Genomic DNA, 27,895 nt, shown 5'->3' on the forward strand with positions numbered 1-27,895 from the left:
GCCCTTATGACGTCAGCCCAGTTTGTCGGGAACGTAAACATGTAAACAAATAACAAACCCAACTATTAATAATAAAAAAATTAAAAAGTGTTAGTTTCAAATAATAAAAAAATATATATATATATAAACTGAAAGTTTTCAAGTCATTTTTGATCTGACGAACAAATTTGTTTCTCGTGTTTGACTTATTGGATCGAGTGTTTTTTATTCAGTTAAGACTTCGTAAATGTTCTAAAGTGACTTTTCAGACACGTTTTTCTCATCTCAAAGAACTGAAAGTGTCCATGCGGTGGACCACCGCGTGTAAACAGACGTGTCCCGCCAAAGTTGACGCGGCTCAGACGTATACGTATTGTAAACAAGCACATACAGCCGCTTGTTTTACTAGGAACCCACACCACTAGGAGTGGATTCGTCTGTATTGTGACGCGCACACTAGCGGAAAGCTCTTCCAACACAGGCGCAGGCGCTACATACCCATACTACTGGCCGTGTCGGGTAGGCGCTTACACTTACACCACTACGCCGCCAGTGTTTAGTCGGCGCTTCACACGGACGTACACATAAATAAATGCACTTGCGCGTACCGTAGTCTGGATTGTATACGTTACGATATTTGAACCGCTCAGAACTCTGAACCAGTCGTTCAGTTCGCGTTTGCCCGCGTGACGGTAGAGACGTCCGCTCTCCGCATACCTACTATTCCGAGTATCACTTGCTCAGTGTGAATCGTTTGAATAGTTTTCAATTATTGTTGTTAGAAAAAAATATATTGTTTGAATTTTTGTGAACATTTTGCCGAAATATATTTATTCGGTCGAGCGTATATTAGCCATTTCCGCAATCGTTGTTTTGATTGCGAACGGTTGCGAAATCATCCGCGGGGAACTTTCGAATGGTTGTTTGTAAACACCGTTGCTTTTACCTGCAGAGTTGTTTACGTTCCGTTTAACCCACTTTGCTCATCTTGAAATTTCTAGTGTTATTCTCCAAGTGCGTCGCATTCGGTGAAGACTCGAAAGCTTTCCCGGACGATAGAAGTGAGTTATTCGGATTTTCCTAGGCTTGTGAATGTCCGCTAACGGGCTTCGCGAGTGAATCGTTCGGACGAATTGAGATGAGTGCTTTGGCTATCAGAAATAAGAGGAGATCCCGCGGAGCCGACACTCTGCTGGAAGCCGCTAACAGGATCCTCAGGATTCTGGGTGTGAACACCAGCAAGCAAGCCAAGCAGCGCGCTCACAAAACCAAGGTAAGCAGCCGCAGCCGTGTCGCCTTTCCACCCTTTCACCTCACCATCTCGCAAACCCGACATCTCTTCTCGGCGAGCGAAAGTTTACTCGGCCGCTGGCAATATAATTCATTCCAAAAAGAAAAAAATCCTATAACGTACAGCATCAATTTTGTAAGAATTTACGTCAGATTTTTGTAATATTATTTTATTCAAAATAAGACATATTTTAATCAAAACAGTGGTTGGTAACGTGTAGTTTTTAATAATTTCTCATCAAATTTAATTTGATTGTAACGGACGATTTTTTTTTAAATTTTCCAATAAAAAGTTTATTTTATTTATATCTCATCAAATTTCATTTGATAGCCAAGAAAGATTTTTTTTTTTAATTTTCCAAAAAAGTCAATTCAAAAGACAAATGTCATTAATTTTAAGTGAATAGCCGAATGATTTGAATTTTTCCATAAATTTTTTTTTGGTTTTGTGAGATTTAATGGACGTTTTTATTTTTGAATTAATGTGGGTTCGCGTTTGAAACGCCAGTTTGCTTTGATTATTCACTTTCTTCGTAAAAAGCATTCACACAAAAATGTGCCGTGGAATGCGGTACCTACTGTAAATGTGGCCCATCGTTTGACATAACGGTCGGGGTAAATACCTCCGCCGCCGTGAGAGTCCGGCCAGAATACTTTCGGTATAAATACCTGAGCGGCCTCCCGAGGTGCCTCCCTCGCGCTCGCCATTCTCTCTCGGCCCGCCGCTGCCGGCGCTCGTCGCCTCCTGCTGTTGCTGCTCTCCTGTCGCTCTCCCGTCGCTGAACAGCTCTAGCATTTCAAGGTGACAATGCTATTCCTATGTTTGATCTACATGGTGAATTTCTTTGAAAATCCGATTATTTTACACTGTTAAAAATCACGAAGGTCCCAGCCCAAAATCTATTTGTAATTACAATTATCCGACGCATCAAGGAATTACAACCCTTTATTTAAACGTTTCATTTCATTCCTTTTCGGGAAATCGCTTCACTTCAACATTATCATACTGCTTAATATATTTAAATTACCAATTCTACAAATGGTACAAAATATATCACCACAGCAATTATCTTTACAAAATTACTATTCAATTGAAGAGAGATGTTATGTTTTGATCTCTGCGTGTTTTTCCATCGCTATCCTGTTATTGATTCGTCACCGTTGTTTGTTACATGAATTGAGATTTTCCGTTGTACGAGTACACAAGTCACTCTAAATGGCCCATCACTTAATAATAATTATAGATAATCGGATATTATAATTATGTTAAGATACGTATGCTTCGAAAAATTCGATAATTTAGAAATATTTTTTAGTTACAATTAGTATGTTTAATGTACTGAATTTCAGACGTAGGTGCTTATTATTTTATAATTTTTTGTGTTGCTTCCACGTTATGCATTTTAAACATTGATCAATTATGCAAATATAACGGTGTTATTAGCTTCAACGAAAACATAACTTTTCAAACGGTGCCTGCGCTATGACTTGATAATATGTTATTATTGATAACAAGACAAAATAACACGCCTCAAATAGATAAATATTATAGTAGCAACCGTTTCCTTGTTGTAATTGTGAAACTCATAATTTCCTCGGGATTCATTTTTATTTTTATTTTACCTAATGTTCGCAGTTTTGCATAATGAAAATATATATTAGTAATAGTAGGTGCATTTTCTTTTTTTTAGACAAAATATGTATATGTTTTGTGTATTTACTCTAACTATATTTATTAAAAATAATTGTTATCTTAATTATGAACGTTTAAATGAAATTGCAACAAATTTAAGTGTATAATGAAGTACCTCAATTCGTCTTTCTTATTGGTGAATTTTGTTTACCAACATAAGTCCTATTTTCTCTAAAACGAATTACAATCAACATTTTTTAAACAACCACGTAGCGAGATGTCTCTTTTATTGAATCAATTAATATTAATGGTTAGATTGAATAGACGGAAATGTGATATGATGTGATATACATATCGCTACAATAAATCTCCATGAACACTGTCCATTATTGGTTCTAGTATGGAGAAATATGTGTGTCAATATCATGTTAAAATATTATACTGCTACGTAGTCGGTATACAGTTACATATTCATGAATTCTTTCCCCCGCTATTAACAGAACGAACAAACAAAAATTAATTAAAATAGCTTCTACAAGCGTGTTAGACGATGAGCCAACACATTTCCGCAATACATAGCTCGCTACAGACGTTATGCAAGGAATGAGGCGAATTGCCTTTCTTACCTATTGCAGCATCCTGCACCTGACCTCTTTTCAGCTATTTACGTTTGTTTGGCCTTAGATCGAACACGATTGTGCATACTTGCAGCTTTACGCCATCTTAATGCGCGGTATGGTGTGCCACATAACATCAGTCGACAACTAACTACATAATATCTCGTCTACAATGGATAATGGTTGTCTGCTCCGACTAATTATCATCGCGTAACTCAAATCATTCGAGGAACAGCGCTAGATTTAATCGCAATTTTTAATAACGAATTTCATAAAATTGTGGTTTTATATTTAGTTTACGGTATCATTGAGATATTGCGCGACGCGTGCCTTGCCAAAGATCATCTGCCGGTTTTATCGTCTCTTTGTACTCACTATCTTGTATTACACGATTCAAAGTGATAATTACTGTTTATCTGGCAAAAATTCCATCGATGGGTGCAAAGTACTCCGCAGTGTATCTGCGGTCGGTAGATCCGTTATACTCCACGTACCTACTGCACTATTTTCAATTTTCAATGCGGACTTCGGTCCCGCGTTTAGTGTTTACAAACGTTCCTATCGCCGTCTGACCATCGCCGCTGCTACTTGTACTTGTCACGGCCCCGCAACTCCGTTACGGAATCGATTCGTCAATAACAAATTACCGAGGTTAGCTTCTGATGTTTGTAAACAACGTTCGAGTTAAAAATAAACGTTTCAAGCTCTGCAAGCGGCCGATTGTCCCATTATTTTTATATGTCTGCCATAAAACGTAATTTACAACACCTCATCATTTTCATTATAACTTCTCATGAGTGGAAGAAGAAAAAGAGATACGGATGCGTACATACCTACGTATAACTTGAATTGCTTCCGGCGCAACTAGCATTTACTGCAAATTGGTAATCACAATCTGCATTCCTCTACTCCTACTTCTGCAATGCCTCGACTAATCAGCAGACGTCTCGTCATTGTGTTGACTAGCCGAGTAAGCGACTGATTTGATGAATCACGCGTAGTATAATATTCGTATAAGCGAGTCCTTAGTCTTCCCTAGTGCTGGGTCAGCTTCCCGCGCGAAGATCGTGGGAAAGCCCGCGATAATCTCATTCTCAACTCGCGACAGTCTTTTTGTTCGTCTGTTCGCTCGGTCATTGTTATTTCGTAATTGGTATTTATATTACAGTTAAACCGGTATCCCTCTACGCAGCTCATATTTACTTATATTTTAGCGAATTGTCTCGGTAGCGAGATTGTCATTTCGCTGTTTTTTCCTTACATTTTTCCTTATAAAGAATACTTACTCGACATACCGTATGGAGGTTTTTCACGTGTGTTGTAAATATGACTACGTTGGTTTGTATTCTGGAATATCTTTGTATGTACATCGTGGAGTCCACCTCTTAATGCTGAAGTAGTGAGTCATTGTTGGCGCCGCCTCCGCGCAGCCTTATACAGATTATCGCCATATGTTTTCTTATGTATGAATCATTCACCTCGGTCTCTCCTTTAAAGCACTATTTTGTCAGAGTTCACCAGCTACCTTCAGTAGGCACCATAACTCGAGGCGATTTAAATTTTGCGGTACCGGCGAAGTATAGTGTAGTCATTGTTTGGGCGCTAGTCGACCTCTGCATGATTTCATTATTCAGTCATTTTATGTTGTCATTGGTGGGTGTTGTCTTCTACTCTCACAACTGTTAGATCATGCATCATGCTCAATCGTAACATTTTCATTTGCTGATCTCATTCATGTTGTACACTGTACAGGTAATAAGCTGTGCTATTTTTAATCATACTTATGCATAATCTTTGAATACATCATCGAACTTGTGGAATGTGCCATCTACCACGACATAAATATCTAAAGGACATTTAACTATTGACTCATACATTGTAACTTCACAACTGAGACATTGTAGTGGTATTATTGGTTGCCTACATTCTTGGCTGTATTTTCCTGTTTATTGCGGTCATTCTGCTTTTTCTAGGAAATGAGCGGAGTCAAAAAACTCTCGTATTACATTCCTTTATTTTATTCAACAAAATATATATGTTAGTTATTCATAGTAATCTATTAATCAAAGTACTTCTTTCCTGGAATGATTAGGAAATGGAATAAATCTTTAATCTTTATGCATTATGCAAGTTTATGGTGCAAAATACGTTTTATTTTATAGTTATATCTGGGACACCTGCTTTTTAAAGTAAGACCTTAAGATCTAAATATTTTATTTGTGTCGCCTTGTGACACTTAGTAGCGCCAGTTATGAAATATTACGAGTATTTATAGACTCGAGAATTTATGGAATAATCAAATGCCGTTTTTACGCAGCAGTTGTCATTACGTCAGTTGTGTTTGTACTCAGTAACGTCCTATTAACGATGTTGCCCTTACATTCATATCTTTGTCTCTGTAATTATTTAGTGTTGTTCTCGTAAGAAACTAGGCACGACACGCGACGCAGTGTTTCCAATACGGAATAGCCTCGCTGTCGTGCTGGTCTTAGCTTCTCCGAAGGTAATCTCGAATTTCCATACTGCTTCAATTTAGAGCCATGTAAGTCCGATGCAGCATATATATTACGCATACAATATATGTGTGTGTACATATTAAGCCTACATAATTTAATAATCATTTTGTGGTTTTAAATGTGACTTGACATTTTTGGTTCTGCCCTACCAAAACATTGTTAAGAATTGAAGCAAAAAAATTTTTTTATTTGATTTCGAGAATTCACGAATATGTTCGAACAAATAAGTTTTTCGTTATCTATGTAAGTATCTATATAGTATGCATGTGAAGGAATGCAAAACAAGAATCTCATAAACGGTGGAATGTGCCTTTTGGCATGTATATTTCCTTCCATCAAATTACATTATTTTAAGCTGTTGCACTTTCTTGTAAGAGGAGTTTGCAACATCTCAAATCACGTTCTCATAAATCTATGACGAATTTATGTGAGAAGGAATGTTATTCGTGCTGTCCATAACTTACCGAAATGCTCCTTCTATTTATCAATCCGTGACATTATTTCGCTGAACTTTCTATTTTCACAGCCCATTGTAATGCTTCATTGGCATTTACAGTTGTAAATAAATTCCATCTATATTTAGCCATTTCTCGACCGAACACTGAAAACAACTTCAATTGTATTGCGTCTATCGTATTGCTTCCTGAGAAAAAGCGATGAAATTTATTTATGAATCACTTTTTGTTTTAATTTTACATCATTAGTAACGTGTTTTAAGAAATTTATCCAATTCATTGCATTAATATTCACCGAATTCCTTTAAATTGCATAATACCCGCCTCCCGGGATTAATGTAAAAGAAATGTTTTCTTCACTTTCTTCTGTTGTGTTGAAATTCGTTACATGAGCGATGTGAGGAATTTTAGATTGCAAATTGTAGGTAAGCAGTTTAATACTTCCTTCAATGTGAGTCAAATAAGTGCGACTTTCTTTAATCGTTACTTGTATATTGGTAAGCATTGAACTAACTCCTGCAAATAAGAGTATCGTGGGTTCTTTATCGTATGTGATCACCATTTCAAAAGAAACCAATATTCGTGGTTATAATTTATTTTCTCAGTATTATTCGATTTTGTCTAGCTCAATTTTGAATTGTTATCACTCAATTATTTCTGTTATTTTTGTTTAGTTGACAGAATAGCTGTTGGTTGATAGGATGTAATAATAATTAAATTCAATACAACCTTTGTATGCACGCTTTATCGGTGACTAATTGAATCTTGGTCGAGTTCCGCCACAACCAAAATTAAAGATCCTGAAGACTTTTGTCCCGGATGCTAATGTGCGTGCGTGCGACATCGTGCACATAATAAAAAGATGTCCAACTAGCGAACGTGCCTTTTCCATCGTAGCCTCTGAGAAAACTATAAGGCTACCAGTAAGTCAATCCTGAACGCCATATATTTACATATGTACAACAGATACGTGAACATTCAGTATATTTAACCTAGGTAAAAAAACACATACCCATTTTATTACTAAAATAATCTTTCCTAGCATTCCGACCATTTATTTACCCAAACAATGTTTGTAATTAGATTTGTAGACTAGATATTTTAATGTGATGTCTATTATTTTACGTTTGTACTCAACGAATATTTGGAAACGTTATTTGGAATAAACGTTAGGAATATTAAATGGTTCGGTTTTACCGAGGCTAATTAACATTTTTTTGCAAGATTCGTTATATCCATAGGAAATATTTTGTCCAACGTCAGACAAACGCAATTAGATACCTACGTCTGGATACACCTTTGAACCAGCTGTATACGTATGTAAGTACACTGTACGTAAAATAACGTCACGTTTTTCGTACAAACCGAAGTGTCGTCTGTTCTCTTAAACTTGTAAATTTCAATATGCTCTAAATGGTAGAGTCAACCTAAAAGTAGTTTTATTATTAGTCTTGCACGATCTGAAAGATAATCTATTATTTTCGGGGGAATACATTCCTTATGGCGGTTTCTGTGTAATAAAACGTCGCCGTAAATCATCGCGGAACATGCCTAAATATTTGCGTTCCAAAGTAAATGGTGTTAATTTACGTCATTTGGGATGTGATCCGGTCATAAACCTTTGACATCATCACTAGTGATATTTGACAACGATAAACTCCCACTTCGGACGATTTTGCGGAACTTGGCTTTCTTATCACGTATCAGCTAGCAATCTTATTTATCCTCCATATTTATACCATGACGTCAAGCTAACGTGGTATATGGTAGGCGAAACCTGTCTTGAAGGTGTGATATAAACCCGAGCTGAACAGAGGTGATCTTTCAATGCTGGGTAGCATCTCGGTTTCTTGAATTAACATGTAAATTTGTTTGTGATTTATTCCCTAGGGTGTGCGTGCGGTATTTCGACTTGCTCAATAAAATGGCAATTTTTATTGCTAGTTGGCTTCTCATTAAATTGTTGTTCTCGCCACCTATGGCAAAATGACTGTCATTTGTATTCGGACCGGTTAGAAATGTTTTATGCTAATAGGAAAGCTATTTTTAAACATTTACTATGTATAGGAATTATTCGCGTTTGTTTTGTTTGATTTTATTCGAATCGATCCATTCACTATGCAAGCGATATTTGTGTATATTACTCGTGTATAAAATCCACGTAATTATGAAACTCGCTATTTAACGATGGCGCCAGTAGCTTTGATAAAAAGTGGATAAAAATATGTTTTTCTTACTTGTTGTTGGCGAGATATGGCTACATGCTGACACTCGGGTCGCACCTGATAACACCTTGTGATATAGCTATCCACTCGAATGAATCATTGAGTAAATACTTCAACCTCAGTATTATATAAAAGGTTAAGGACTCTGACTTTTCTACCATAATCATTCATAATTATTATAATAAAACCAGTCAGCCACGACTTCTAAATTTTAACGTAAACAAACGCTTTTGTAAATGTAGTTATTTGGTATAACGATAAATAGTTCACATTTTAAATTACCTCTCACTGTCCTCCAGTAGTCCAAGCGTCTACAAACAACATCGATTTTCATTTTTAGTGTTATCGGATCTCATATTATTTTTTTGTTATACATCTCTATGGAAGTCTGAGCATTTACGGGGCTTACGATCGTCATGGCTGGTTTATGTGTAACATTCACCAATTCTACGCATGATTGACAACCACACTACTGAAATTCTTGGAAGTTCTATTTATATGATCCAATTTTAAAACATTGTGCTTGAATCACTAGAACTCCACTAGAGACATCTATTGTGAGATGAAATAAGCTTTTTATTAAGAAGAAACTCTTTCAATAGTAAGTGAAGTTCGAATCCTGGATTGTAATCGCATACATGAGAAACGCCAGAAAATATCATATTAATTTTACTATTGGATTTAGTTTAAAATTTCCCACCGTATTGGAAATAAAACGTAATACCTGACTCCCTACTCAGGCATTGTAAATTCCTTTGAATTTGAAATTAATTTTTCCTAATTTCCCGACTGTACCACCCATTGCGATTACCCACCGCCTACTTGACACCAGCCATCAGCCTGTCTGGATTGCTACAAGGTAGGTACGTTACGGAATGTTTTGTCTGCATTTTGCCCTACTGACACTCGCCCTACCCGTCTCGCCCACTCGGATCACGCACATTCATTTTTCATAACTGTTAACTGTTTATGTTTTTTGCCGTAAAGATAAGAGCTCATATAGACCACACATCCTTCGCGTGCTCGTCACAACAACAACACACGTTCACGCTACATGCTGAACTATTTCGGTTAGGTACTTACTTACTGTTGGCTGTCACTTTCATACATATTATGACCTTTAGAATGCGATACCACGTAATTATTTCATGACTTTATTATTTTCGCCGGTACTTTAATGTATCGCGATACAAACCTGTTGTGACTTATTTTTGTTCTTATCGGAATTATAATTATACAGTACATATCTACAAAATATGAATACATATCACTCACTCCTTTCAAGAACGTCATAAATCAAAAAATTTCATTTTTCAGGAGAACGTTTTTAATGTTTAAAAATATAACACAATGTATTAAAAATAAATATAAAGCCACTTATTGAACTTTTTAGTGTGCAACAGATCTTTTTAGGTAAAACCTGAAGGTTTTTTCTCCATTTGAAAATTATTTAGTATATTTAAAAATAATTAAACAATATTTTTTTCTTCAAATTGCAAAAACAACATTTTCTGACCTGTAGCGGGTAAATATTTTGTTAAAAATATGCCTTTTTTGCTGGGATATAGCATATTTTCTGGGCATTCCGAAAACATGCACTACTGAAAATCGACGATTTTTGATTTATGACGTTCTTGAAAGGAGTGAGCGATATATTGTTTTTCGTTCGTGCAGCTGAATTCAACATACATATTTTTTTTATACCAACACATAGATTACGTGGTGGTTACTAGTAGCTCTGCTTGTGATAACGATTGGCTATATTTTGTTTTTAGTACATATAAAAAAAAGTGTTATTCGCTTCGCGTTGTTAGCAGGATTTATCTGTACTGTTGACCCGTCTTTATTTGTATATGATTCCGAAAGCTGTTACTTTTATTATCAACTAGGTTTTTAACATTCAAAACATTCTGATAAAAAGTATGGTAGGTATTTTTATTGTATTTTCTTTATCTGTACACAAACATTGTGTGAAATCTACAATTTATTCATTTTCTTTATAATTGAGCGTTTTTAAAAAAAAAAAAAAATTCTGTTTATTTCCACAGTGTAATCTTGTGTGGGTTTTGGTATCTACCGAGTTTTTTTTAAGTTTTTTTAATATCGCATTTATCGCTAAACACTTATATTGTTTTCAGAAATATTATTCCTTATTATATATAGATGGGTTCCCTTACAACTCTGACTATGAATGAAAACACGCGGCTTATCATAGGAAGGTCAAGTGTCACTATAGGTCAACACTTCCCGCTGTTCACACATATCGATATAATGTTGTTGTCCCTTGGATATTAATATTAATACAACTTCTTTTGTTTGCCGTGAATATTTTTGTTGCATTATTCAAATTTATAACTTCACCGTGTGCATAAATATCTACTTAGATACGCACGAACATAGATAACCCAACAGTTTGTTAATAAACATATTTTTCAGTAACACCGACGAAAATAAGACCGATTGAAAACAAAGATTATTTCGTTTTATTTATTCATATTATTTATTATTCGCTCTCCGTTACCAACAATAATTTTATCAATGAAACCGTATCTACTTTTGGTATGCGAACTATGTCTAAATTGGGTTTGAGTTTCTTTTTATAACTCTAGACCATTGTGATGTGTATCGCTATTTCCATCCACTTACACATATTGTATCCTTCCTTCCTGTCTGGCGCAGGATACGCGGAACTCTATTCCTATAGATAAGGCTGGGGGACTCGGGTTTTTGGCTTTGTCGCCTCGTCCAGATAAGGCCCGATATTATTCGGTATATCGGCTTATCGTCCGCCCATTTCTGAACCAGCAGCGGCCGTACCGGCCACCAACTCGCCCCGAAACGCGATACCGGACTACGCCTTACGCTGACAGCTTATTCAATAATATTGCAATCGTTTTAAAAATCACCACTGTCCTAATTTACCCTGTTTATCGCTACGTACTCGCAAAACCATAATATTTAATAAGTTTGCACATAAGGTGCATTAAAACTGAAATCCGGTGTTTTCATCTCAGCCCATTTCGGAGGGGTGTTTTTTTACGCCTGCAGACCGCTGGCGAAGAGATTTGATAATTATATAATATATTTTAGACCTTAACAAAGAGATTGGATACATTTATATAAAAAACATCAAATAATAAGTAAAAATTACTAACCGCTAAATCAATGCTTTAAATATTCATAATATTGAGAATATGAAATAATTCTTTCCTTTCTGACTTTGAAATGCGGCCGACGCAGAAGGTCGAAGGACCTTTCCCGTTCTTAAGTATCAATCGACCAAACGGGTAGAAATACCTTTTTGGTCCTAACTGTCTTAATGCATTTAACTTACTCCCTTCTTAATAAAATATGAATTACCAATTTAACTATATCGTTGGTGTACGGGGAATAAACGTTAACTTGAAAATATGCAATTTTGACTTAATAATTCAAATTATGTATACAGTTTTCAACGTTCCATAAACTGGCAAAATACGCCAAGTAGTTTGAAAACATATTTATGTGGTTATACAAGTAAATTCATCTTTATGTTTAAAAGCGGGTATGTTTATGCAGGTTAAAAGCTTTAAATAACATGGATTATTCAAACGGGGATTTAAGTTTTAACGTTTTTTGCCAGTATACCCACGATATATTTTATAGTACGTTTAATAACCTTCACTTCGTTGCTTGGTACTTGATATTTTTCCCATACCATCATATTCTCGTATCTTCCATCCGCAAATTCAACTAACGGTCGGCGCTCGCGACGTTGATCATTCATAAAGATTCAACAAAGGCCGATAAATTTTCCCGCGCGCCGTGACTGCGCGCTGGGCGTGTGATCCTATCCACGGCGGGGTCCCACGTGGGCGCACCGCGGCCTGCGGTACGCGCAGTGATGTACTGATGTACTGCAGCATCCAGCGCGGCCTAGCCTCGGATATCTCATGAATGAACACATCTCGACCGGATGGCAGAAGGCGGATGGGCTGCGCCTCGCCCGCGCCCGGCCCTACGCAACACGCGAATACTACGTAATAACAGAACAGAATCGTCTACGTAGCTCGTTTTACGCCTTTAAATTTGTATGAATGATGAAAACATTTTACAACATTTTGAGTGTTTCCAAATTATTTAAATTTGAGTAGTGTGGAGGTCAATCATGGGTAGAATTGGCGAATGTTACACGTGTGTAAAATTATCACTTAAACCAGCCCATGACGGTCGTAAGCCCAGACTTAAAAATAATAATAAAAACCATGATACTTTCCCACATTCTGGGGGTATATTGTCCTTTTTAAAATCGTATATTTTTGATGCTGATTATACTAGATTTTGTCCGTCTCCGTGGTGTGATGGTTAGCGTCTTTAGCTATCGTCCCTAAGGTCCCAGGTTCGATTTCCAGGGGGGTGAAAATAAATATTAGTGATTTTACACTTAAATATTTATTTGGACTGGTTCCTTGACGTGCAGGAGTGATCACCTTGTCTTCATGTCAGTAACGTTCAAGATAACACTGCGTTAATGCGACGCAGTGCCCTATGCACCATTGGGTGCGGATAAGGGTTAGAAGAAGAAGAATACTAGATTTGAAAATCTTCATGTACCTGTTTGGCCCTTGGCTTGGCGGACTAACGAGCCGTTAGCGTTATTCGGTTGTGTCATTTCCGCCGGAGTTAGTTTGGTGTTGGTTGTTGGTACTCGCGCAGCGGTGAATGGAAACCAGTGAATCACTCGCAATTGTTGGAGTAGGATCATCGCCATTCATAGTTGTGCGGCTCGTCACTATATCGGGTGCCTTGCGGCCGGCAAGGAGTGCGGGGCTACGGAGCTGCACGGAGCTCGCGTCGGTCACAGGATGCACTCTCAAATGGTAGCGACACACTTACTGTTAGCCACCATCTAGTGCTAACTGCAAAACATCAATTTTCAAAACTTTAATTAAAAAAATTAATTTAATTTCTGTGGAAGATCGCGGGAAGAAAACAGGTGCATTAGCTTGTTTGCAATAATTTACTCAATATGCGATTTTTATGAATTCCCGGATATCGATGTACCAACCAACACGCAAAACAAGACAAATACACTATTTTACTATCACTAACTATCATGGTTATTTTCTCATACTATATGTATATCGAAACATGGTAATTTATACACCGCAAACTTTTACATTTTTATCTTGAACTTCTCTTTACATAATTAGTTTTTAATGCACAAATTTAATGAATAAATTGTACATTTTAGTAACTTCTTTCTTAACTGCACTTTTTACAAATATTCCATTATTCTTTTACTACTTTTAAACTTTTTTCGTTTTCAACTTTTGTTCATAGTGTTTTTATAATATTTTTTTTGAAAAAATAATTTATTTGAATAAATAAGCATTACGTCTTTGAATTTTTAAGATTAATCGTTGACTTATTCTATTCAATTAAATTTTAGTGAATAATTTTCATCGGATTATCGCTGTCAAGTTGATGACTTTTCTGTCCATATTTCGTACTCTAGATGGTGATTTAGAATGAGTATCGGAATATGTAATAGTAAGTAATAATGCGATGAAAATAACTCGGCAATACCGTCTCACGCAGGCGCGTATTTCCGTTACGAAGCCGCGTTGGTATTTCTATAAGTGAGAACCTTTGCAATGTGGTGTGCTTCCGGTGGTCCACCGCGGGATTTTTCCCACTTACTCGACAATCTACTTGCGGACTTCCGAACCCGATAATCCGTTACTTTAAAAAATATATATATAAATATACTGCCACGCTCAGTATTAAGCACCTTTGAATAATACGATTGAAAACACACATGTATGTAGGTCTTGGAAAATTTACCAATGTGGCATATTGACTTAATAATACATATATCTCCACATGGAACTCCATGTGTTTAAATATTTAACAGCAATTGTTTATTATCCCCTGGCACGTGTTCATATTTACTTAATATGCTGTTTATTATAAAACAAACTTTATATTTGATACTAATATTTATAGTCTGTTTGTACATTAATTTATTGCAATTATCGAGTTTCCAATATAATTGAAAGCATTGTTTTATTGCCGCAACAGTTAATTCATGATCTTTGTAATTATTATTAATTTTTTTTAACTTAGTTTTGATAAATTTGTTGAATTTGAGAATGCACCCTTGTGGTATACCAATCATATTGGGAATATTGGCTAGACTCGTGATGTCATGCCAAGCTGTTGTTGAATTTCCATATTTATGATGTCATGTTAATTCGCTCGCTCCGTCTTAGCGTCTACGTTTATTGGCGGTACATCTGATAATGTTTGTCTATTTATAAACTGCAAACAATGACATGGTGTTTATGTAAATTAAAACCGGATAATTTATAGATTCTCCCCGTCACGCGTAACTCTTGCTGGGGTACCGAGGAGTACTCATTCCCACTCGAGTGAAGCCAGCACAAGAAACAACTAGCAGCTGCCACCGCTCATTGCTGGGACTGATGACCCATCCGTCCATACTTTTCATATAAGGATTGATGACGTCATTACTTATCGTAAAATATTATTTTGAGATCATTACGCCATGTTTTTTTTAATGTTTTATTTATCGATTTAAAAATTGAGCGTGAAAATATATTATTTTTCGTCATATGTTTTTTTTTGCTCGGTTAAGTCGCGAATTCAGTTTTAGGCTCAAGTATTATACATACAATACTTTGTTGACCACGGGTTATTCTTTTGAGAATCGCACATACGTATAAACATATTTTTAATGTTATAATTTATATTAATGCATATTTATAGCAGTGGTGCTTTATGTTCACAATTAAAAGTAATAACGGTTTTATCATAGTTCCGCTCGAAGTACGCGCAAATCAGTAGGTACTCTTTATACTCACTACTTGTATCGAAGAGTAATATTTATTCTATCGGATATAAATATTGCACTTCGATGGAAATAATCGCTTATGACCGTTTATGACGCAATGGAAATTACGAGTTAAATCGCATTTACATAACAGCGAGCCAATGAGCCTCGCGGAACCTTGTGAGCAACTCTTCGGCCCGCGTATACTGATTATTATTGTATAATGTTTTTCTACGATAATAGTATAGTGTACGGTAGTTATCGGCGCCATCGTAACGCCGGTGGTTGCGAGTACTCGCTCACGCCACGTAATACGTACGAATAGTTGGATGTTTTCTATACAAAATGGTGTTTATATTTTATTTTTCATTTGACACACGAAAACACGGGTACAAACGGACGTAAATACCATAATGCGCGTCGAGTTTCATACAAAGTTACGAAGGTCAGTAGTAAGAATTAATCTCTCGGAAGTCTTTCGTTTTGTCTAAAACCGGTTGGTACGTTTGAACCGATAGTAATTTGACGGTTAGTGTTTCGCTCTCGAGCAGTATCGTCTGTTTACATTTTTTCAATCACACCTCCGACCGTTCGTCTCAAGTTGCACGGTCATCCGTCGCATCTGGATTCCCCCCGAATCGGCCGATAAATTAGCCGCGAGCCGCGACCCCCTCTCCGGCGGCGGCCACGTGACGCGTGACGTGGGCGGCCTTCCCCGACCTCCGCCGCGGCGCCCGACGGCCGAGTGCCGAATGCCGTCCCGACCGCGCCGCCGCACGCTCGTCAGTCGCCCGCGACACGCGATACGCTATACGCTGTACGCCGCGCGCGATCCTCGACCACCTCAGCCGACATTACCACATCGCGCGCCGATGAGTCCCGTAACGGAACTTTGAGTGCCGAGCAGTTTTCCGCGAGACGTCCGAGTTTTTCCCGAAACGTTCGTTCGGTCTCCTCGACATCGGCATTATCTCATTTGCGCCTTAATGAAACTCAAGGTAAACCGATTGTCAAAATATCCGCATAATATTATGGGACTTCTTCGTGATTATGCCTCGAGATGGATGTACTCGTTTCAGTTTCCCGAGTGTCTTACTGAAAATTGTGTAAAATTATGATTATCCACGCTGCTAAACGAAATCGATTCTTGAAATGTAATAGCAAAACTTATGCCGATGTTTTTAACGACTGTGAAACGCTATTTTAAATTGATAGTTGTTCTTCGGGGTAGTTGATGTTGCGTGCGTGCGTGTAACTAAATCTACTCCACGTCTCGAAGTATCCTTTCGATCCAACCACTCTGTTGCGTACATATTTCCTTTACAAATACATATTATAAATGATTATTGTACGGAATCAGTTGGTATCCAAGTTTTTGCACAATGAGCGATAAAAACTTTTCGTTATTTATCGAGATACCTATTTTTAAGCACGATCGTTGATAATAATTTACATTTAATATTAAAGTAAAACCACAGTGGTACCGTGTTGAATGCCATTTGATCTTGCAAAACATCGCTTGTTACCCACATCCAACCGGGTTCTCTTGTTGATTGGAGAGTGACTGTTCTTTAATCTGTTTTGTTTGAGTTTGGAATGAGTCTTATTGAAAGTTGTCCTACCGCATTCCCAGATCTGATACGGAAGCTTCTAGGCTTCCTGACAGACCTTCTCTCGCAATGCAATTTTTTAAAACTATGTTGCGAAATTTATTGAAATTGTGAAAATGTGGAATGAATCTCATTGAAGGATATGTTTTGTTTTAGATTAACGGCCGCCCTCAGAGTCCGGCCGAGTCCTCCTCGGCAATGGCGCCCCCGGCCCCCGCCCCGGTGGCCACCAAGCCCCCCGCCCCCGCCGCCGCGGCGGCTCCCGCTCCGGAGTATGACCCCAACTCCCACATCAAGAAAACCCCCAAGGACTTCATATTCGGAAAAGTCATCGGCGAGGGCTGCTTCAGCACAGTCTACCTCGCCAAGTACATCCACAACGGAAAGGAATATGCCAGTGAGTACAGCATTGTTTACTACTGTAGTATAAGATGAAAAGGATACTTTTATATCTTTTCCATTGTGAAAAAAACAAATATTTCATAAAATAAAAATAGGATATAGTCAGTCGGAAATCCGGCTCTGCTACAAATAGAAGGGTATTTAATTAGATTCGTCGTTACCAGACGCGTCCGCAAACAACATCGCCATCAAATGTCTAAATTAAATAAGTGGGAATCCTTTTTTCAAAACCTGTTATATTTTAATATATCAATCTGGAGGTTTTTATACTTCGCGAACCTCGTTTCTTTTTGTAAGCACCGCTTTGTTTTACTTTTAATAATAACTTTCATCGTTATGTCTAATTTTTAAAATTTTCTTTCACAGTTAAAGTATGCGAGAAGAAACACATCATGAGGGAGAAGAAGGCCGAGTACATAAAGCGAGAGAAGGAAGTTTTGAACATGCTTTATAGTGCGAGTCATGGATTTGTTCGCCTTTTCTGCACTTTTCAAGATGCTGAAAGGCTGTATTTTGTCATAACTTTCGCCAAAAATGGCGAACTTTTACCGCACATTACAAAGGTTGGATCGTTCGACCACAAGTGTACGAAATTCTACGCTGCTGAACTTTTACTGGCTCTAGAAGAGATGCACAAAAGGGGGATCATCCACAGAGATCTCAAGCCCGAAAACATATTACTGGACGACAAAATGCATATAGTCGTAACGGATTTCGGATCTGCCAAAATCATTCGACCGACAGACTCCGATAGCAAAGGAGACATCGAGGGATGTTCCAGTAAAGAGATATCTCGCAGGCGCAGAATGAGTTTCGTAGGCACCGCACAATATGTCAGTCCCGAACTCCTCACCGAGAAATGTGTCTCCCGAGCCTGCGATCTTTGGGCTCTCGGCTGCATCATCTACCAAATGGTGTCCGGACTCCCGCCGTTCCGCGCGGGAAGCGAATACCTCATTTTCCAGAAGATCATGACATTGGATTACGAGTTCCCGGAAGGATTCGATCCGGCCGCGAGAGATCTGGTCGAGAAGCTGCTCGTTCTGGACCCCAACGAGAGGTTGGGATCTCGAGACCCGATAGACCGTTACCATAGCATAAGGAAGCACCCCCTATTCGACGGAGTGGATTGGGACACCCTGAGAGACAGCCCCCCGCCGCCCATCTACCCCCACCTGTCAGGTCGCGACTCCGAGGAGTCCCAGAAACCTCAGTACCGAGTGCCTGACCACCTCGAGCCCGGTTTAGGGGACCTTCAGCTCTGTCGCTTGGAGCTGGACCTCGAACACCCCGCGAGCCTGCTTCCCGCTAATCCTCAAGGTAAGCTCTATTCCACTCTTTGTATTATATTGTTTATACTAGTATTCCCCTATTTCACCGTTTTACTTTATTCTATATATACGCAATTCAGTTTATTCCGTGTATTCTTATTTGATCCCGATCAATTGCAATGCAAGTGCCAATAGCGCATGCCTTTTTACCATGTGGTAGAAAATCCTTGTAACATAATTGCAATACAAACGATTAGTTATGTGCACACACACATTAAATGCTGTATGTATGCTATGCATCCAGCGAAGTTCGATGCAGGAACCCATTTCAATAGTCCTTGCGGTAGGTTCGGATTCCGTATAACATACACACACGGTGTATATCAAGTATCATATGTACATACACATGTACGTACGTAATACGAGTTTCTGGCTACTGGCGATGCTCGCCGCATTCATTAATAATTATTGCTGAATAATAACAGGGGTTAAAAGTTATTTTATTTACATACCCACACGATACGAGTCTTTTGCATTAAGTAGGTTCATTATTTAAATTTGCTCTTGTAACTATTGATGAAGGTACTCGCACATACTGTAAGCCTCCTCGATTTGATTTGATGTTTCTCACTGCGTCTCGTAATTCGTTACTTGAAAAATAACCTGTCGGGTTCCTCTCGTCTTCACAGACTTGTGTCTAGGTGCACGGTGTTATGGTTAAGCCAAATACACTTGTGTAACTGCCAGCTGACAGAAGTGACTTATAGCCATCTGCATCGCTCGCCATTTATTCTCTTTTTCTGTTATGTCGCTGTTACTACCATAGTCCTAACGAGCATCGCTTGAGTAAATATTTTCATTCAATAATGTAGTTTTCCTCAGCGCCAACCACCGTTGCTATGTGTTTATATTTGTTCAAACCTGTAAATAGGCGTAAAGAATATATGCTGCGCAAATATTTTTCCATAATATATCCTACGTCATATTTCACTTTTCCGTCGATATTTTTTTTATACCTGGTTTGTAAATATCCGTCTACACGTGTTAATTTCATATTACCTATTTATATTCAATACCATTATTGGCTATATTTTATTTATCATCATTTACTTATTGAAAGATTCGAAGAGGTGTTACTTTTAACCTGAGAAATATCACATATATATACGAGTGTGTGTGTGTTTTCTCTTCGAGGATAATTTTAGTTATCGCAACACTCTGGGTTATATTGTAATTCCTCCGGCTAACTGACTTATTTTGATTAGTTGTTCTTTCTCGTTTTGTGTGCGTTACGTCTGGGAATATTCCGGTCGAGGCAGAGTCCGGCGGCGGCGCCTGCTCGCATTGTTTTCCCCTTATATCTCGCACGGACGACATTTAAAGCGTCTCGCTATAAATAAAGAAGACGCGACTAGGATGCATACCCGTCTGGGATCGAGAGGGTTCCGCACTCCATCCTCTCCCCTTTGCCCACATCGTGACGTCAATGTCTCGGTAAACGCCTGTTAAACGATTCTTTATTAAAGTCGTAAATATCGCGGTGTTTCTTGGATTTGTTTTGACGAAAACAATATTATTAGTCCGCGACAGTAACTCTACACCGTATGGTGCACGAGACGCCTCCGTGGGATGCTGAAAGTGAAGCAGACAGAATACTAAATAGAGGTGACGTCTACGCTGGTGATGAATGAAGTCACTCGCTCCGCCGGATGTGACGTTAGTTAGCTCCGACAATTTTGTACAACTGACACCTCAGAAAATAAACGATACCTACGTATTTTTGGGCATTAGGAAGACATCATTCTATTATATGCAGCTTTTGTTATTATCAGTGTTATTTCTCGCGATCGGCCTTATAGTTCCGTTACGTGACACGCGGCATTCGCCGTTTTCCCTCCCTGCTCGACTTTCACTCTCACGGACGCCGCTGAGAATGGTTTAATGATCGGCCCGCGATTCGAAGCACTCTGGGTGCATTCTCTATCTCGACTTCCCATGGCTGATAATCTCCGAAACCGGCCCCAGTTTGCTAATGGCGGCGCGGCCTACTTGCCGACAGAAGAAAGTTCCAGCAGCAGACAGCGCGGGACCGCAGTGGCCGGCCTTGTTGCGGTATGCGCCGCGCCACTCCACTACCTGAATTTATTGCGTCGCGGAAGACTTTCGTTTCTTTTGTGGCTCGTATAATCTCGCTGCCATTTTCCAACCTGTCTCTTTGGCTACTGATTCCGATATTGTTAGTTTTCCCCATTAGGAAAGCGTTTTGCGCCACGGGCCCCTCGCGTGGCATTGTCTGTCCGCGTAGGCTCTAGGCCGTTTGGCGATAATACGATACACAGCCTTGCGGGCTATTGCGCAGATAGCGGAACGCTAATGTTGCGCAACCATCGCCGCTATTCAAAACAAAAACGGTCTTGACTTTCTATTCGGCAAAGCGGAAGGGGAATTTCGCTATATCACCGTATCTAGGTCTGACTCGATCAATTAAAGAAAATCGCAATTCTCGTTTCCATCTAACGTTATCGATGTTTTTCTTGAAAATGATTTTGCAGCCGTCGCGTTTTACCGATTGAATAAGGTTTTCATTTTCTTGTCGACTAGACGCATCGCGGTCTCGAGATCCGAGGCGCAGTTTCCTATAGGCGATGTCCGCCGTATCCGGCGGTGTTACGAATTGCCCGTAGCGTTTGTTGTGCACTGTGACGCGTTTACGTATTGCAGCAACTCTCGAGGCATTACGTTTTGTTTACGGCTCTCTCACGTAACCATTTCGCTGACCGACTTTCCGCCTCCCCTCTCCTGGCGAGGCCGCCCACCGTCGGATGAATGAATTCCGGCCGCGCTAGTCGACCAGCCACTAACCACCGGCCGCTGCCTACCAGGGACTCGACTAGCTCCAGCGCGACATTCGGCTGCGGCCTACTTTGCGCGATGCCTACCCTACATTCGATGATCATCACTATCTAGTACAATTTTACGATCATTTTTCGTAAATCCAAGTATTTGATATACAATTTTAGGTAGCTATCTTTTTACGCGCTAATAAGGAATATTGCCGTTTATCCGAAAACATTTTTCTCCTCGCCAAAAATCAGATGGTTATAGATAAGTTATAACATTTTGAAGAGCTTTTTTATGCTATTGATCTTTTAATTAAAATTGTTTGTTTTGCATTTGTGTTCTTTGTTTCGTTTTTCCGCTTACACGGTTTAGTGACAAAATCAGACGTAATTACCTGGTTTACTACTATCTACTTGAACCGCCGCATTTAGGTCAGGGCCCTTCGCGAAACAATCGGTTGACATACTTCGATCAGTTTTTGCACAACGAATGACCATCTAATATCGTAGCCTTATTAGTTCTTTAATCTATACAACCGCTTTATGGGTTTAATATCTTGTCCATTCACTTTTCTATATTTAGTTTGAGTGTGTGGCGATGTTAGCGCGAATGGCCGGCGTTCCCGTCGAGCGTCCGTTTGGGCGGCCGCGATTCTAACGCGTCCGCCATCTCGTGTTAATAACATGTTTATCTTTTAATACCCTTTTAATGAAAGGCGTCTAGACTCTCTCTAAATAGAGCTCAATGTTTTGATGCTCACGAATGAGCGATTATGTAATGGTTCTTTTGTGACGGCGCTCGCGAAACTTTGTGCCGTCTGAGCAGAGATACCTTCTTCAAAAAATATAAATAATCTATCTGATTTTTTATTTATTTCCTGATTCCGAAAAACACACTATCAATTCTAATGAGTTTGCACAGTGAGATAGAGCGTTTCGGTTATAGCGTAGAGATATTATAACCTATATTAAAGGCTGCAATTTACTGATCATCCCAACTTCCAACAAAGGATACCTGATTCAGTTTTATAATATTTTCACAAGAACTGGGCATTTATCTCTCCGCGTAGTACGTATTTCGAGTAGTAGAGCACGTACGCGCGAATTGCATTTGCGTAACGTCGGCATGATACGAATACCTACTAAAAGATATAATGAAAAGTTTTCTTCGTCGGATTATATTACCACCTTTGTGAGTTCTGTTAATTCAGCTGTTCTCAAAAATCTATAAATTATAATCTATCTTTCTTTGCACAACTTGTGTTTAACATTTCGTTAAATTATGTTTATAGCGAGAAATTAATTATAATTTTAAATTTATATTTATTCTGATTTGATTTTCATCCGACTGTATTGCTCTTTTTTTAAGGTCTTTTTTTTTTACAAATTATATCTAACAATGTTTTATTGTTTGCAGTTTGCGGAATGTACGACATATCTCCCGACGAATTCAGGAAGAGGCTAGAGAAACAGCAAGAGAACAACAAGTGGCACAAGTTCGTGGAAGGAAACCTCATCCTGAAGCACGGGCTGGTGGACAAGAGAAAGGGACTGTTTGCGAGAAGAAGGATGCTCCTCCTCACCACGGGTCCCCGGCTCTTCTACGTCGATCCCGCTACCATGGTGGTCAAGGGCGAAATCCCCTGGTCCAAAGACCTTTGGGTGGAGCCCAAGAACTTCAGAATATTCTTCATTCACACGGTGAGTGCACATTATCAAACTAGATCTTTTCAAATCCTGCGCTCCTGTGATATGGGATCTATAAAATATCAAATATACGAGTGATTTTCAAATAGACGTTTTCAGGCCAAAGACTTCCTTAGTAAAAGTTTAATCAATTTTTAAAAATGTATCAAAACAAAAAATGTTGCAAAAATTATTATGTATAGGTAAAAACATAGTAAAAGGTAAAAATGTAGAAATCATTTATTTTTATTCTTAGTTCTTTCACACAAACGTTATGGTTAGATTAACGCAGAGAACATCATAGTCTAAACTTAACTCAAAGGGGCAATCAGATAGTATTCATATGAGCATAATTTATCTATGGAAATAGAAACACTTGTTTCTACTAACTTTGTGTATATAATAAAACACCTGAATGCGTGCGTTCTAATGCGAGAATACATGATAGTAGAAATGTTAGTTTGTATTTTTTAATAATGATTTATTGTCTCTTGTTACAGCCCAACAGAACGTACTATCTGGAAGACCCTGATGCGTTTGCCCTGGAGTGGAGAGACGCCATCGAGACGGTGTACCGGAACACGTACCCGTGCAATGCGTATGCGAACCTCATATAGGGGACCCGCCAGGCCGGCCCGGCCCCGGACCGCCCCCCGCACCCCGTGCGGCTCCGCGCCACGCAGCGCCGCCACCCCGAGAGCCCCCGCAGCTCCGCGCTGTGCAGATTGTTACCTGTACATACTAACGTTGCCCTTAGAAGTATATGACGTACAGCCGGGAGTCCGGCATGTACGGCCAGGAGGCAGGCCACGTCCGCCAAGGCAGAGACTCGGCTCCGAGAGTATAGGAAATTGTTGATTCCCGAGACGACCCATTCGGGTGTCCGAGCAGATTACTGCTGATTGTGATAATGAACTGTTAATAATATTGTTTACACACTGCCTCTGTGAAATGTTCCTTGTAAATCTGATTTATTCTCTTAGATTGTATCAGTAATGAAGCGAGAGGAGCAACTCGCCGGATCCGTGTATATAATGATTTAGTTATCCGGCGAGCGGTCCTCGCGTATATTGAACCGATAGTTTAATTTGATACTGTTAAATTCAAATTTACCGAGAGCAGTTTGAACTGCCATTAGGGAAAATTCAAATATAAGTAATTAAATTATTTATGATTAATAATAAGTAGCCGCCAAATTGTTCAGTTTCATTTATAGAATTTGCGTAAGTTAACTGATTTAGTTTGCACAATTGGTGTCAGGATGAAATCTACACGCGATGATTACTAATGTGTTCACTGAAAGTGTTTACGGTACCAAACTAAATATACTATCATTGATCAAGTTTTATGTTACTATTTATATATTTAGGTAATTCTGCCAATTATAGATTAATAGGTTACTAAGGCAGTTGCCGCGAGGTAACAGTAAAATTATTAATCTTATATTATGATAGTTTATTTAATTAAGTGATTGCCAGATCACAGTTTCTCAAATTTTCCTAAAATCTTGCCAGATAAATATAATTTATTATTAATTTAGTGTACCTTAATATTACTCGTTTATTTGGCAATGAGAGACTGATGTAAATGGTGATCGTTAAACCACATACGAATCTGCGTGATATAGTTGAAAAACATATGGATCTATTATATGATTGTGTTTTCAGCACATATTTATAAATTTATATACACTTGTTTGTTTTTTTATGTAATTCAGTTAAAAAGTATCTATTTTGTTTTTCATTTGAGTAAAGTTTAATAATTTCAAATCAACATTATCCATTCCTTTTTACAAAGATGCTTTGTTGCTATGTTGACAAAAATGTTTTAATATCTGTGTATTGAATATTTTTCAATATTTATAGAAATAAAATTCTTAAAAAAATACAAACTTATAGAATTGGATGAACATTATTATTTGAATATCCATAAAATATCACTCCCATAACACTATATTAGTGTTCTAGAGTTTTCCTTTGTTATTTCTACGCCAGCGTGATAGTTATTATTATAAATTTAAGATAGTAGCTTAATTATTTATACATATTATTTAACCCACATTTGTTGGAGTTATGCATATAGGTAATTCTAAATAGATTGAAAGTGTTTTACGGTATCTTATTGTACACTTCATTTACATCCAAAATAATTTTGTGTGGTAAATTTTCATTTAGACACTATTTTATAATGCAATTTTAATTATTTTAATGCTGGTTTTATTTATTTAAAGTAATTTATATTGTGTGTTGTCTTTTCCATAGCATTTTCTTCTGTTGTGATGTCTCTTTTTTATAAATATCAGTGTCTGTAAATTAAAGATACGTGTTATCAAGACTGATAGTATTTTCTGGTATGTTTTTTAGCTATTTACTATATCCAAATGGTTTTGTAATTTGCTGTAGAAAATTGGTTTGAAAATATGGCCTCAAATTTTTGCTTTTTCGTAATATGAATTGCTTCAGTTTACGGAGAGCATTCAATAAAGAAAAACAGTAATAATATCTCAAGAGGCAATGCTAAATTGTATGCCAATGTTTAGATTTACATGTACATGTACATACATAGTATACCATGAATGCTATATTTAATATTGTGATTAAAGCAATTGTTATTATAAAACTTAGTTAAAATTGTACAACTTCAATGTTTTCAGAAAAATTACTAATAAAAAAGTACAACTATGTTCAAATATTTCTCAGATCAACAAGTTGCAATTATTGTAATGATCCGCTGTCAATTCCTTAATGATTTTATCTGTTTTTGAAATTTGATTAATGTTCCCTGTTATTTTAGTTGCATTTCTGTATTGTTAATTTATATGGTTAGTAGTTACTACCATATAAATGATTTAAAAAAATGTTCTCCTTACGACTCCTCCTTTATTCAATGCAAAAGAGTGAGGCTGATTTATTGAATTATTTAAATACTTAAAAAAATGCAATGTATATAGCACTATAAAGCATAGAGCCGGTTTAACCAATATCTAATGCTCAATTGCGATAACTCTGAGAATTATTTATTCCAACTGATATACTAAATGTAAATAATTTCTTGGGTAGATAGCAAAATAATAAAATATTATTAGAATTAATACTTATTTAATGTAATTAATTAACTTATAATGCAAGTATTTCATCTTGAAATAAAATGTTTCAATATAATTTATAACCTGTTTTATTCTCTACCTTATTCACTATACCTTATTTTGTACTTCAACAGAAGACATCTGCTGATATTTCCAGAGATTTTTTTAACAATGGATTATAATAATATATTAAATTTGGATAACTTTTTTACCTCCATTTTCGTAAAATACTACCTCAAGGGCGCTAATAAGGACATGGATAGTAATAATAATAAAAGGATGATGATGATAATGATATACATAAAACAAATAGATTAAATGTCGTCAATCGGTCTTGGGCCGTCGAGTGGGCTGAGTCTGGAGCGGGGAAAAGATGAGCCGATAAATTAAAACGCCTTCCTCTTGATCCCCATGGGCTGGAGAATGGCCAAGGTGTTGGGCAGGACGCCTCTCTGAGCGATTGTCACGCTGGAGAGCAGCTTGTTGAGCTCCTCGTCATTGTGGATGGCCAACTTCCAGACTAGCACAGTTCAAATGGGACTTCACTTTTATCCTCTTTTGCCGCCCTTCCGTGATCCAACATGATGGTTATGTCTCTGAGATTTTCCGCTTTCACTTTCATACTAATGGGAGCTGGTGTAATTGAGGTATTTAAGGTTGTAGTTCTATTTCATAAAATTTAAACGTTTAAGCACATGTTCTAGGATTGTTGTTGTCTTTGCACATTTTAATTGCACTCATTTATCCCCGAGAAGCTAGGGGTTTCGGATGAATACACTATGGTCGTAACATGTGTTCATTCGGCAAAGATTCTAAGAAACACTACACTACATCGTTTAGGATCCGCATTGCTAAATTGAACTACGCAATCATATTATTGATGCACTTTCATCATTTAACAGTTAACGTTTGTAAAATTATAAATTTTAACCATTTCAAGTTAACACCAATCACAATATTTATAGATGAGCAAAAAATTGTGGACTTGAGATGTAAATGTCCGGCGAAAATTAAATAAATCGTGGAGCGTGGTTCTCTCAGCAGCCATGTTGGGTGCTCGAGGAACCATATGTCTATAAAGAACCATTATGTATTATATTTTCATATCAAGGCGCAAAACAAAAGCACAAACTTAAATGCACACAAACATTTTGCTATTCCTTTTCAATAGAAAGTATCTTTAAAGGACAGAGGGTTTTTGGAGATGGAATTTATATATATGTATACATATATTTTAAAACATCAGCATTTATGATATATGTTTGTTTTCTGCCTGCTATTCACCATTCCTCTTCATAATCAATTGTAGAAAGTGATATTTATTTTCATGAAATACGTGATGCAGATATAAGATCTTACAAACATTCAACAGGAGTTTTCAACCTGATCCAGGCCTTCTAAGAGCTTCTTCATTTGTGACCATATCCATCTGGGGAATATGATCCAGGTTT

The 27,895-nt window shown here is 37.7% G+C and overlaps 1 protein-coding gene across 3 annotated transcripts; it reads left to right on the top strand.

Annotated features, from left to right (window-relative positions):
* LOC148300383 (3-phosphoinositide-dependent protein kinase 1-like) lies at window positions 1–26,524 on the top strand. 3 transcript variants are annotated; one of them, XM_088274860.1, is made up of 5 exons: window positions 1–1,252; window positions 17,317–17,557; window positions 17,929–18,882; window positions 23,091–23,374; window positions 23,860–26,524. In XM_088274860.1, the coding sequence occupies exons 1-5, from the start codon at window positions 1,118–1,120 to the stop codon at window positions 23,974–23,976; spliced, it is 1,731 nt and encodes a 576-aa protein (XP_088130986.1). In that variant the 5' UTR covers window positions 1–1,117; the 3' UTR covers window positions 23,977–26,524. The 3 variants fall into 3 exon arrangements, with proteins under 3 accessions (XP_088130986.1, XP_088130988.1, XP_088130987.1); XM_088274862.1 differs by lacking the exon at window positions 1–1,252 and adding an exon at window positions 1,958–2,071; XM_088274861.1 differs by lacking the exon at window positions 1–1,252 and adding an exon at window positions 16,286–16,548.
* Window positions 26,525–27,895: the final 1,371 nt, after the last annotated feature.

This window comes from Brachycentrus maculatus, unplaced genomic scaffold, assembly GCF_059751285.1.
Source record: "Brachycentrus maculatus isolate JH-2025_06_01 unplaced genomic scaffold, ASM5975128v1 h1tg000728l, whole genome shotgun sequence".
Classification (NCBI taxonomy): domain Eukaryota; kingdom Metazoa; phylum Arthropoda; class Insecta; order Trichoptera; family Brachycentridae; genus Brachycentrus; species Brachycentrus maculatus.